At 32.5% G+C, this 13393-nt stretch overlaps 3 protein-coding genes across 6 annotated transcripts in view; 1 reads left to right on the top strand and 2 right to left on the bottom strand.

Annotated features, from left to right (window-relative positions):
- The window catches only part of LOC147382935 (phospholipid:diacylglycerol acyltransferase 1-like), a 58746-nt gene that overhangs the window by 22830 nt on the left and 22523 nt on the right, over window positions 1-13393 (bottom strand). The gene's annotated exons all lie outside the window — the stretch shown is intronic.
- Window positions 5184-5816, bottom strand: LOC147382937 (disease resistance RPP13-like protein 4). Its single transcript, XM_086427245.1, has one exon. It carries the CDS (start codon window positions 5814-5816, stop codon window positions 5184-5186), a length of 633 nt encoding a protein of 210 aa, XP_086283371.1.
- LOC147382934 (BRCA1-associated RING domain protein 1-like) overlaps window positions 8701-13393 on the top strand; it is a 40853-nt gene continuing 36160 nt past the window's right edge. The window contains exons 1-2 of one of the 3 annotated variants that reach the window (XM_086427403.1): window positions 8701-8935; window positions 9032-9085. The gene's annotated coding sequence lies outside the window, so the exon portion shown is untranslated. Of the gene's footprint in view, window positions 8936-8969; window positions 9086-13393 lie in introns of those variants that run through there. The other 2 variants (XM_086427402.1, XM_086427404.1) reach the window with 2 other exon arrangements.

The following is a 13393-nucleotide window of genomic DNA, read 5'->3' as shown; positions in this document are numbered from 1 at the left end:
CCAATGTTGAATTGTTAAAAGTGTTGCGTGATAAACGATGTACACGTAGAAGAACTATGCGACGAACCATTTGTCCAGCTAGTTGGCCAATCTCTAGCGCAACTGTTCATTAGTAGTGCTTAGGAGGTGACAACGTCAACTGGCTAAAAGAATCAAATGACGCAATGTTTGTATATGCAAAAGCCCTCTACGACGAACAATTTGTCCAATTAGTTAGCCAATCTTTAAAGCAACTGTTTACCAGTAATGCTTAAGAGTGGACAATGTCAACTGGCTGACAAATGTCAACTGACTAGCAGAATCACAAGATGCAAGATTTATACACATAGCAAATCCATGCGACTAACTATTTATCCAACTAATTGGCTAACCTCTAAAGTAATTATTTATCAGTAATGCTTAGGAGTGGATGACGTCAACTGGCTAAAAGAATTGTGGTACGCAAGCTTTATACATGTAGAAGATCCATGCGACGAACTATTTGTCCAGCTAGTTGGCTAATCTCTAAAGCAATTGTTTATCAGTAATGCTTAGGAGTGGATGACGTCAACTGGCTAAAACAATCGTGGTACGCCAGCTTTATGCACGTAGAAGATCCATGCAACGAACTATTTGTCCAACTAGTTGGCAAACCTCTAAAGCAATTGTTTATCAGTAATGTTTAGGAGTGGACAATGTCAACTGGCTAGCAGAATCACAGGATGCAAGATTTATACACGTAGAAGATCCATGCGACGATCTATTTGTCCAGTCAGTTGGCCAATATTTAATGCAAGCATTTTGATTGGAATGCATCAATCCCATAATACTCCAAAAACACACATCAACTTCAGTTTAATTTTTCCAACTAACACTATTTTTATACGTTATATGTCTAATCAACTAACACTTATCATGAACATATAACATACACACATATGGCATAATCTTGAATAAGAACATGTATTCATTTATAACTGGAGCAAAAATATATGGACCCAAAGTTGACCCCTAATGTAAATCAATTGTAACTAGAAACTTATTTGTCTCATTACCACAAAATACCATTTGTTCTCAATCCACAACCCATGCACCCGTATATGTCCTTAATTATGTCAATATATTTATTTGAGACTTTTTTCCTACAATACCCACCGTATTAACTAAAGTTAGGTGCTTAGTCAAATACATTATTTGAGAATTTTTTCCTCCAATACCCACCGTATTAACTAAATTTAGGTGCTTAGTCAAATACATTATTTAAGTCAATTAAAACAATACAAAAATCTTCTTTTCTCTATGTTTTTTCATCATTTTTCTATGAGTAAACAAAGATTCATGCTTTAATGGTTTATTTAACAAAAGATAAAATAAAATTAATTGTATAATATATTTTTTTAAATCTTATATCTTTGTTCTTTCATTCTTTCCCATGATTTCATGACTTACCAAAATTATTACTCAACTGAGTCAACTCTATGTTTTTTATTGAATGCATCAACTGAAAATTTTCCCATCCTAGAAAAAGAAATTGTTTTTTATTTGGAAGGTCTAGATTGATGAACAAAGACCTTAAAAACATGCATTTTAGTCCAATATTAAGCTTAGATAATGACACCAAGATGGATGTCAAATTGGTAAACTAGAAAACAACTAATTCTGAGATGACAACAATTGATAGAAACTAAGAACATCTCTAATAAGAGAGAAAATAAAGCAGAGATAAACAACACATTAATATGATGAAGGGAAAAAATGATGATGGGTGCGAGGAGACAATTAAATGGAGGTCTTTAAGTACATGAAGGGAAGAATCAAATTTAAAGAAATTATCTAGGTAGAAAGAAAATTTCACACATTTTAATAAAAGATTGGCTCAAGATAAAATTGATTGGTAAAACAAAAAGATTCACATTGCTTACCCTAAATAGTTGGAAAGAGGCATTGATGACAATGTTGATAATGTTTAAGAGAACAATAAAGCACATTTAGGGAAGAGAAGGGTTTCTAGGGTTGATTAAAAATAATTCATATCTTTTGTAAATGAATTTAATATAAATTGATATATACAATTAATATAAGAAATTAATTTTAATATTAGGGTCCAAAAGGTTTTTCAAAATATAATATATGCTAGATAAGATTAAAACAGTGTGAGAATTTTTCCATAATAAATTTTTATCCACATAACTATTAGTCTGTAATTTTTCAAGATCAAGAGTCATATATATATATATATATATATATCTCAAGAAACCTATTCATGCTCTTAAAGATTAAATATTAAGGTACTTACCTTATGTCATAAGTTAAATCAATAAACTAATTTGCTGGAGGTAAGCCTTTCTCAATCCACGTGCCTGTGATTCGATATATGTAAATCCCTGACCATTCTCTAATTTTCAGATTCTCCTTCTCTTCCTTCTTTGTATTGGTTTGACCTAGGGCTTTAGTGATTAATGGAGACCACCACAATTCATAACCCTAAATTTCTTCTTTGTTATACATGTTTTGTGCGTACTTATTATGAGGTGCCGGTCCATTTAAATAGATGGGCATAGAGGGCCTAGAGATCATTTTTTAATAGGATTCCTATCTATCAAGGTTTCCTTCTAAGACTTAAAGAGTATTTCTATTTCTAATATAATTGGGATTTACCCTTAATTATTAACATCTCTACAATATAAATCATTGTGCGAGTCAAAAACTTAAAACATATAAGTCAATGGGCCACATGTTAATTGGGTTCTAACAAAAATATCAACTGATTCTTAATATATCTACATCTAAGGGTATTATGATGGTTTTAATGAAATCCAATAGTTATATAAATTTCAACAAGCAATAATTATAGGTTATACACACATCACCACATTATAGTAATTTACCAAAATGCTATTTCTTGCTTTTCCCAAGAGCAATTCCAAGAAGCAATTCCCTATCATAGAAGCTGGCAGCATAACCAAACACCACGCCTATCTAAAAATCAAAAGTCATATCACCATCACAAACTACTTTTATCCCAAATTAATTGAATATAATGACAACAAAACCTCATCCCAAAAATTTGGAGTCGGCTAAAACAATCCTATTACATAGTTTATATGATATATATATTTTTATTGATCCAGCCTATAATAGAAAATAATAATTATTTAAAAATTTTATCCAAAATGATTTTAACAAGATGCCTCATTAGAGACAAAAACAATTTGAATGAGGCAACTCAATAATATGGGCAACTAAATGAGATGAGAAATCCATGAGTCTGGATGTGATTAAAGAATATATTTTGCTTGGATAAATGAATAATATTAAGGGCTGGCTCATCGAGATGAGTGTAATAAGATGATGTGTTCATTTTTTTTTGTGAAACATGAATATATAGCAAGGAAAAATAGCTTTGAAAAAAAAAGTCTTAAAAGAAATGATATATGAATGGTGTTGGTCTACACCCAATGTTAAAAGAGATTCGATCCATCAAAATGGGAATTTGAATTTGGATTAGCAATTTATAGCTTAATTGTCATTAACTATTGAAAAAAAAAATTGCATCCCTAAGAAAAAAAATGAACTCATCCCTAGAAAGATAGTAGTAATTTCTAGGACATCTGTACATCTCCTTTAATCCTAACCTTCCATTTAATGAAAGCTAATAGAAAAATCAAAAAATCAGAAAACACAACAACATATGAAAGAAGGGTACTTACATCAAATGTAAAATGAATAATTTATTCTTTCCTCCAAGTACCGGAACCATCTTCATCCAAGTCAAAAGGGAGTCCATTCAATTTTCGACATTTGACAATCTCTAGGAGTCTTAAAAATGGCATTGCCTTTTGCATTCTCGGCCATTCCACCTCCAATTCGTCTAGCTTGAAAAGAATTAAGACTTCCAACTTCCAAACAGTAGAATCCTCATCTCCAAAGAATTCTGGACTCATATGGCTTAGATATGTACTCTCGTAAATGGTAAGATACCGTAAATTGGGAAGACAATTTGGATTGAGCCAAATAGGTGTCTTTTCTCCTACTTCGCCACTAAGCCATAGCTCTGAAAGCTGATTAAGAGGTGAGAGTAGTTGATAATCTACTTTCCTTGTCAGTCGTAGTCATTCCTCCTCCGCATCAACATCATCGTTGTTATTGCTTTGAAATATTATACCCAACCACTCCAATTGTGTGAGCTCTGACAACACCTTCAGCTCCCCTTCTTCTATTCTATCTTCTGAATCTATCCAAAACTGAAGTTCTTGAATTTGAGTCAATTTCTTCAACCCAGAAATGCGAAACCCATCCATGACTTTTGAATTCACATTAAAAGTGAATATACATAGTTGTTGAAGGTTTTCAATCTCATTGGGAAAGAATTCTAGAGACCCACAACCTATTAAACCCAAGCTGACTAATTTCTCCAAGGATGCTATATTTTTAGGCAATCTCTTTAAATTAGGACAACTTATTAGGTTTAAAATTTGAAGGCTTTGAAGATTTCCAATAGAATCTGGAAGTCTCTCTAATCCAGAGTTTTGTATCTGAAGACAAACGAGGTGCTGCAGTGATCCTATCCCACTCAACCAATCTACTCTTTTAAGAGTCTTCTGAGATGAAGAATTCTTAAAACGAATATCCAAAACCCTCAACCATTTTAATTTGCATAGCTTTGATCTCAGATTTAGAACAAACTCCTCATTCTCTTCCAAATCATTCCCTTTTATTGTCTGCAACGATTTTTAATTGGTTTGCTCTGATATGAAGAGATTCATTTCCGTGTTCATAATCATAGCTACTCGACGTGTTTGGAAACGAGAAGACTTCCCCCCATCAATCATGCAAATAAAATTTTCTTCCTCTGCGACCCTTCTAATCATTTCTCTTATCATATCATGTATTGTAAAATAAAAACCTCGTTCTCTGGAAAACTACGTATATTTTAGATGTAATAAGCATCGGCTGATTAATTCATCAAGATACTCTTTTCCAATATCATATGTAATCCTTCCTTGCTTCCCTACTTGAACAAAGCCCTCACCAATCCACCAATTAATAAGATCCTCAGAATATATATCATAATCTTCGGGATACAGAGCCAAACACAATAGACCTGGTTTCAAATGCGAAGGAAGCTCATCATAGCTTAATTGTAGAATTGGAAATATTAATTCATCTTTCTTATCCAACTCTTCGCTTAGGTTCTTAGATATTCACTCCCACTCCTTGGTCGAGCTTCCTTTATTCATCATCATTCCTCCCGCAACTAAGATTGCCAATGGAAGCCCTCCACATCTACCAACAATATCCCTACCGATATGCTCAAGCTCTGAATCTGTACACTGACCTTCTTCCCTTGCGAATGTTATTTTTGTGAACAATAACCAACTGTCCTCACTAGGGAGAAGATGAGGATGATGTCTGCGTGTCACTGTGATTCCCATTGAGTGAGCCACATCCTCATTCCTGGTTGTGACAATGACACAGCTGCTACTGTGAACAAAAACTACCTTCAAACTCCCCCACCACGAGAGGATAACCAAGCATTTCTTCCTCTCCATTATGTCTTGTAGCTCCTGTAGTAAATCCTGAAAATTTATGTTTGCAAAGTCTCTGGGCCCATTAATTGTTTTTAGCATAGCCTTGATTGACTCTTCAAATTGAAAAGTTTGTGAAATAGTCACCATCAAGATATGATCGAAGTAATGCTTCATATCACCATCATTTTGTATCTTTTGGGCAAGGGTAGTTTTGCCTATCCCCATACCGACTATTCCAATGATGTGCAAGGGCCCTTGTGGTGGGTTTAAGACCCATTGCTTAATTTTCTTCACGTCATTCTCCATGCCTACTATTTCAGCATCTTTCACTAGAATTGGATATCTTGCGGTCAATTATTCCCCAATTGTTCTTGATTCAGAGGGACAATAGTTGCCAGATTAACGAAAGAACACATCGTCTCTAAATGATTTCGTATGTCTTGATTTATCTCACCAAGCTTCTTTCCCATTCTATAACGAAGTTTCCGGAATGAAGGAGAGCAGTAACGCTTGAATTTCGAGGCCCTTTTTCTTCTTTCTAAAAATAACATGCAATTTGATATAATGTCCTCTGCATCATAGAGTAACTCTCTCAATTCTCCCACAACAGTCTTAAGAAGTTTATTATGGTCCTTCCTTCTCACTCCCTCCACATGTTCGATATAGCTCTGCATTAATTGAAGCTTTTTCTTTAAAGTATTGAACTGCTTGTGGAATTCAAGCACATGAGATCCTTCATTTAGGAGGCTTTCGACCAATTTTTCTATGAGAACATTGATAACCGAATCCACCATTTCCCTGCACATTTTTTTATATTGAAATATTACTATCATTTCAAAGTTAAAATTAGGAAATTACAAAAAGTAAGAACTAAAAAGCCCAATATAGTAGATTTAAAAATATTAAACATTGGCCAAGGGCTGGACTTGTAAACACGATCATAAAGATGCTTTGCAATGTGTTAAACCAATTGAGCTATGGGTCAACCGAATTACTATTAATAATATATAATTGGCCACGGGGCTTTTTTCAAGAGGTCGAAGATAGGGGTATTTTAAATATGAAATGGGGTATATGAAATAACCACTTTGGATAACATTATGGTTAATCTCAACCTATTTTCATTCAATCGTTGATATCAATCTTTTTTATATGTATTAATCTTGACAATCTAAATCGTAGGTATACGATTACAAATGACTAATCTCAGTCATTGAATCATCCAGAATGGTTGATCTCGACATATTTCAGTCTAATCATAGACATCAATCTTTTTTACAAGCATTGATCTTGACATTTTAAATAGTAGATTTAAGTCAACAACCACACAATTTGCAAATTTTGAATATGATAATTTGAAGGGATGAGGTTAGAAAAGTCAATTTAATTACTGTGGAATCAGATTTATAGAACCATCTTCCAAAAATATAATTTCAAGAATATAGGATTTGGTGATAATAAACAAAATGAAATAAAGACATGAAAAGCTTTATCATTTTAATATTAATATTAATTTGTTCTCTTTCTCTCACTTTGGGAGAGAACAAAATTAAGCATTTTTCTCTTCATTAACTTTCTTTTTGATATACCCCTGCACCCCAATTTAATCCAGATTGGAGACTAAAGAAAATGACCTAAATACCTTCATATTTATTATATATTGATCCAAAAACCCTTTATTTTTATTACAAAATCCATTAACTTCAATTAGTAGGGAATTTTTATTTTTTTTTGCCAAAATTAATCTTCAACCTTGAGAGTCAAACTCCAATTTTCAAACCGCAATAACAAGATGAGATTAATTTCCGAGAAGTACATGATGATCGTGTTTTAGTAATAAAAAAAATGCCAGCGATTTATAAATTGATCAACTTTTAAAATTATATTATTATTTATATCAACATATTTAATGACATTTTTTTGAACGCCATTAAAAACTTTTTATAGTGTTTTCGCAAAGGTTATAATTTACAATACTATAGTTTTTCATTGAGGGAATTTCACCAACAAGTTAGGGAAATCAGTATCTTGCCTTGGTGACTTAAAAATGAAGAATTAGTAGACAAAGGCTTAAGATCAAACTTCATATGCAAAAAAATCATTTTGGAGATTAAGTATTTGGAAAGATACATGAAAATCTTTTAAGATCTTCAATACCTTTCTTGGGCAATCATAGTCACCTTAAGTCACTTGGTTCACCTTGTGAGAGGGAAATAAGATTGAAAACAGCACAAAGGTTTTTTTGAAAAAAAAAACTTACGTTTTATTCTAAGAAAAATTATTAAAGAGAATTAAATATGTTAGAGAGCTACTATTGCCACACCAATTCTTATATAAATCACTAAAGAATTGCACACAATTGGTGTGATGCTAGTAAAAATTTGTATGGCAATAGCAAGTCTCATATTTTAGTACTTAAAAAAAAATCTATTTTTTCAAAAATTACCAAATATTAATTAAGTCACTAGACAGTCGGTGTTTTAGTAACTCGTTGGCCTCTCTAGCATTTTAAATGGAGAATAAATTATTGGCATGTTAAAGCAATCTATTAAAACACTGGACAGTCGAACATTTTAATCATTAAAATGGAATTTTTGGTAAAGCATTGTATTTTAGCACATTAAAATGTTGGACAGTCCAGTGACTTATTAAAACACTAGATTGTTTATCGACTTAATTCATTTTTTTGTAATTTTTGAAAAAATATATTCTTTTTTTAAATATAAAAATATTTAATCCTAATTTAATAATTTTCCCTTTATTCTATAATAATTTCAAGTGCACACTGTAGAATGACTAAAGAAAAATTAGCAATGAATAAGTAACCATGTGGACAAAGAATGTGCGTGTAATTCAAATACTCCCCCAAAATTGATAAGATAAAATTGAATCATGCGGGAGTGGCCCCAAGCTTGAATCTCATATCGCACAACTCTGAAAGTAGATCGGAATCATAGATGCTTTTTTGCTTGTATCTTAAGAAGAGCATTTATTATGATTCTCATACACTTTCACCTTAGGGTGTGTGATGTGAGGTCCAATTTTGAGGTCACGTCAGCATTATTCTATAAATTTTATAGGATACAATGATGTTAGTAACACTGCACATGTGATTGGACAAATAACGATTTCCTAGAGATTCTTATTGAATTCTGAATTTAAACTCCTAGAGATTGGCGCAAGTGCGATATGAGGTTCCAGCTTTAAGTCACAACAGCACGACTCGAAAACTAATAGTCATTACCCGCGCTTGATTTTGGAAATTGGAAATGAAAGGACAATAAAACCCTAATTGTAGAAAGAGAGTCATGGTTCTTCTGTGATTGACCCTAATTGTAGAAAGAGAGTCATGGTTCTTCTGTGATTGAGGTTTCGTGGGTCCTCCATTTGCAAAAAATGGGTTTGGAACTCAAATGCCCCTTATGGTTCGTTTCTTTCAACTTCTTTGATTGAATGTAGGGTTTCCATGGTTTAGTTCATTTCTTTAATACTCTGTTTCATCTTTGTTATTTCTGTTGCAGCTTGAACCTGCTCAATCGACCAATGTTGCTTCCATGCAATCATATATTCTGCTGGTATTATATATTTATTTATTTTTTTAATTGTTTGATCTCAATTTGGAGTTTTTAGTGGGTCGTCGATGTTATTGTGTTTTAATTTAATCTGGGTCTTTGAAAATTTTCGACCTAAGTTTGTTTTTTGTGTTTTTTAAGTGGGTAGTCGGTGTGTTTAATTTGATTTGAGTCATTGAAATTGCTTGTTCTAAATTTGGGTTTTTTTCTTTTTTTTTTTAAATATTTTTTTTTTGGTGATTAGTTTGATGCGACGTTTCTTTGTGTTTTAATTTGATCTTGGTCATTGAAAATGTTCAATCTCAATTTGGGATTTTTTTTGGTGGCTAGTTGATTTTAAGCTTGTTTGTACTCTAATTTGGTCTGGGTCTTTGAAATTATTTGATCTTAATTTGGGACCTTTTGTTGGTGGTTAGTTTGATGTTATGTTCCTATGTGTTTTAATTTGATCTGGGGTCTTTGAAGTTGTATGCAGTTCATGCATTCCGGACACAAAGGAGTTCCCATCAGAGTTTCCAAAGCTTCAAACCAATGCTTTGCTTTAGAAAAGATAGATAAGGATGATAAATTAAGCAATGAAATGATTGGGGTGATTGGAAATAAATGAGTTCAGGTTTCTCTTCGTCCATCAGAACTTGAAAGGCCCTGAGATCTTGTATGCTAAGAGAGAGTGGAGAGGTCAGAGAATATAGGAAAATGGGAAGCAAAGAAGAAGGTTTAGTTGGTAAACAAATTCCACCATCATCATTGTTTCTTTGGTCAAAAGATGAACATCACAATGAGGGTCAAAATCAGGGAATAGATTTGAATCAAGTGACGCAAACATCATTTGATAGCCCTCCATCCTTTGGTGAAGCTAAGGATTCGGATGACGACATAAGTGGTCATAGCGGTGAAGATGTACGTTTATTTTCTAATTGTGACATTTTTTCTATTGAAAATTTGTTCTATGTTTGCGATGCACCTAATGTTTGGACTTGTTCATAGGTAGTATATTTCTTGTGAGAACTTTGTGGATGTAAAACCTTCTAAGTCTTCTCATTACAGTTTGACCACATAGATTTAAGTTTATTATGGTTTGTCCTTGTTGGGAAATAAGGCTTTAAAAAAAAAAAATACTGGATGTTATTAGCCACCAATTTGGTGGTCTAATTGAAACTTTGTCCTCCATACTTTTGTATAATTTCTTACATTATCAAGAGAGAAGAACAATAACTCACTATAGAGCATAATTGTGCACATTCAATCACTTGCACAAGATGTAAATTACGGAAGAAAAACATTCTAAAGAGTATTAAACTATCAATAATACTAAGGCATTGTTTAATGCAGTTAATATTTAAATAAAACTTTGAGTGGAAAATGTTGTTGGTTTTATATATCTTCATGTCCTATTGTACTTTTGTAATTTTGATGTTTCTCAGACTTCCTATTTATCATATGATGAGTTTCTCCATGTTCTAACCTTTCCATTCTTTGTTAATATATGAAGCTATGAGCATCACTTTTGTCTTCTCCACAGTTGTCATTTGCTTAATTACCTTTGGTAATTTTTCCACATTCCTTCTTTAACATTTTTTATGCTTGGAAATTTTTATTGCTTAAAGATGCTCATTGTTTGCTCTCACATTTTTCTTTTATAAGATTACCCATTGGATATTTTTTCTTATGATCTATTTGGAAACTTAGCATTAATAGGTTTTGCAAAAAAATTCTACTAGAAACATGTGCTTGTTTTGTACGGCTAACTAGATTTTTCATATTTGTGTACTTATTTTTAAAACACTTACTTTTTACTTTTGATAAAATAATGTATTCTTAACATTAATTATTCTGAGATCGATTCAAAAGAAGAAAGATAGTGCCTTTGCACATCCAAAAAGTCTTAATTAGCATATATCATGTTATGTTTTGCTAACATTTGCTTTCAATTTCCCGTTGGCCTTTCAATTTATAATACTGGAATTGATCTAAATATCTATGCAGAGTGTCAAGAGATTGTTACCAATTGTCACAATCATGAAGGAAGTGGAAAATTCTACAAACACAGAGATTTATAGAACACCTATCCTTCAAATCAAAGAGGAGCATCTCAGATAAGCAAAGAGAAAAAAGTTGGACTATGGGCTTCAAGACAAGGCTATAAATAGTGGCAGAAATGCTCAGTCCACATGTTAGGATTATGAAAATCTACCAATGTCTAAATTTGGAATTGAGCTTGAACCCTGTAAACGTCATTTTGGTGCACGACCATCCAGTACTTCAAACTGTTTTGATGCAAATCCAGTTGCCATATGTGCGTTTTGCCAGTCCTTTAGACTGTTTGAGGTGATAATTTGTTACTCAACTTTCAAGCATTTTCATATATCTTATTACAGTTATTAAAAATTGTTTCATTTGGGTGAAGCCTAAAATTTGCATTTTTGACGATAGAACATTTTATCTATGTATTATGCAATGTTTGGCTAGTGGCCTATGTCTCCTTTTGATATTCTTGTCACCATTTTTGTGTTTTTGATGGAAACTTCTAGGCTTCTGGACCAATGTTGCATTATGACAATGGAAAGTCGGTAGTTGAAGATGTGTTAACCCGACCCAATGTCTTGTATGTCCATAGAAAATGCAGTGAGTGGTGATCAGGGTTTAGAAAGTCGTTTTTAGAGTCCTAATTACATAGACTTTATCAATAAATTGCACATTAAATCCCCTCATTAGATATAATTCATGGTTAATCCATAATAATTCTTGTTTTTAATTAAATTATGTAATTCGGAACTAATTATTGTTATTTACGTGTAACAGGAATTGTTCGCGAAGTTTCAAAGCGAATCGGGAAAATCTGAAGCTACCACTGTGATCCAAGATCTAAAAGAAGACCGTGGGCCAAAAGTCAAGTCAATTGACCAAAATTTTACGACAGAGGCGTGGTCAACTAAGGTCAAGCGTCAAATTTCGTACTGAAGGTTGGCGGCTGCACATCATTTGCAATAGATTATTTTTAGTATTTTTTGTAAATACAGAATGCTTCCGAAATCCAAAGTTCCATAAAAAAATCCTACTCTGGTCTATCTATAAATAGAAGACCAGACCAAGAGTTGAGGAAGTTGGATTTTAGAGAATTAGTTTAGTTTTTATTTTCATTCTTTTCTAAGTTTTATGAAAGTTGTAAGGAGGTTCTGTCAGTTTGAAGTCAAACAATAAAAATAACTTCTTTCTTTCATCTCTCTTTTCTCTTCATGTTTTCTTTATTTTATTTTTTGCTTTATTGTTCTTGCGATAACTATTGGCTAAATTTCCGGTAGATCGGTTGAGGAAGCCTGAGTAAGATTTGTTAGTGTTTTACTGTTTTCGTAATGATGTAATAGTTTTATTGTGATAGCGTAGGTATTTATTATTAGGCTGAATATTAATTGTTTTTAAAGTTTTGATGGTCTCTTTCTTTGATAAGTTCAAGAAGAACCATGTTCTATAGAAAATAGTTAATGTTTATCTAATAATCTCGGTCTAAACTATTTCATACTTTTGATTTTGTTTATATTATAACAGTTTGATTTTCCGATCTACAAACATTAGTTTTGTTTAGTGGATCGAAATAAGTAAAGAATCAAAATTCACTGATAAAGCTTGTGAAGGTGGATCTAATTAATCTACACTTCTCTCTCATATTTTTAAGTTTCTTTTATTTTAGTAGTTTATTTTAGATAAATCATCTCTTGCAAACTGTTTTTAAATTACTTATTAAAATTGAATTAGATTGAAAGTAAAAAAAATTATTTTGGATTAACGTTGTCTCTGTGGTTCGACCCTTGCTTGCCAAGGTTTTCTTTTGTTCATTATTTTATCATCATCTACAGCTCGAACAAGTGGTATGTCTCAGATTTCTTTCATAGACTTTCTTCTCAAATAGTAATAATGTGTATAGTTATGATAATGAAAGTAAAAGTGGGAAGGCATGTTTTTTTTTTTTTTTTTTGAATTTTAGTATGTCATAGTTCTTCCCAATTGATGAACATCTGTGATAATATTTGAGAATGAAGGGCACCCCAAGTGTACTTTGTCGGTGAGAATGTTATAAACTTGGAAACAGAACTTGCAAGGGGTTCTAAGCTCAAGTGCAATAGTTATGGGCTGAAGGGGTGTCACGGCCATAAATTCTATCACCTAAAGTTAGGTGTAAGCTCGTCTCGGAGTCATTCGGGAGCACTCATGTAACACTATGTAGGCTCAATATGAAGCTATATCAGTTCCGTGTCAGGGCATATCTGTTAGCTTAGTGGCACTTTTGTAATAAAGGGAGTATGATCGACTTTC

Source organism: Akebia trifoliata, chromosome 16 (genome assembly GCF_017979445.1).
Source record: "Akebia trifoliata isolate Shusen 1 chromosome 16, ASM1797944v1, whole genome shotgun sequence".
NCBI classification, from domain to species: Eukaryota; Viridiplantae; Streptophyta; class Magnoliopsida; order Ranunculales; family Lardizabalaceae; genus Akebia; species Akebia trifoliata.
The sequence above is the reverse complement of the archived record's forward strand: the minus strand, read 5'-3'. Positions and strand labels throughout refer to the sequence as shown.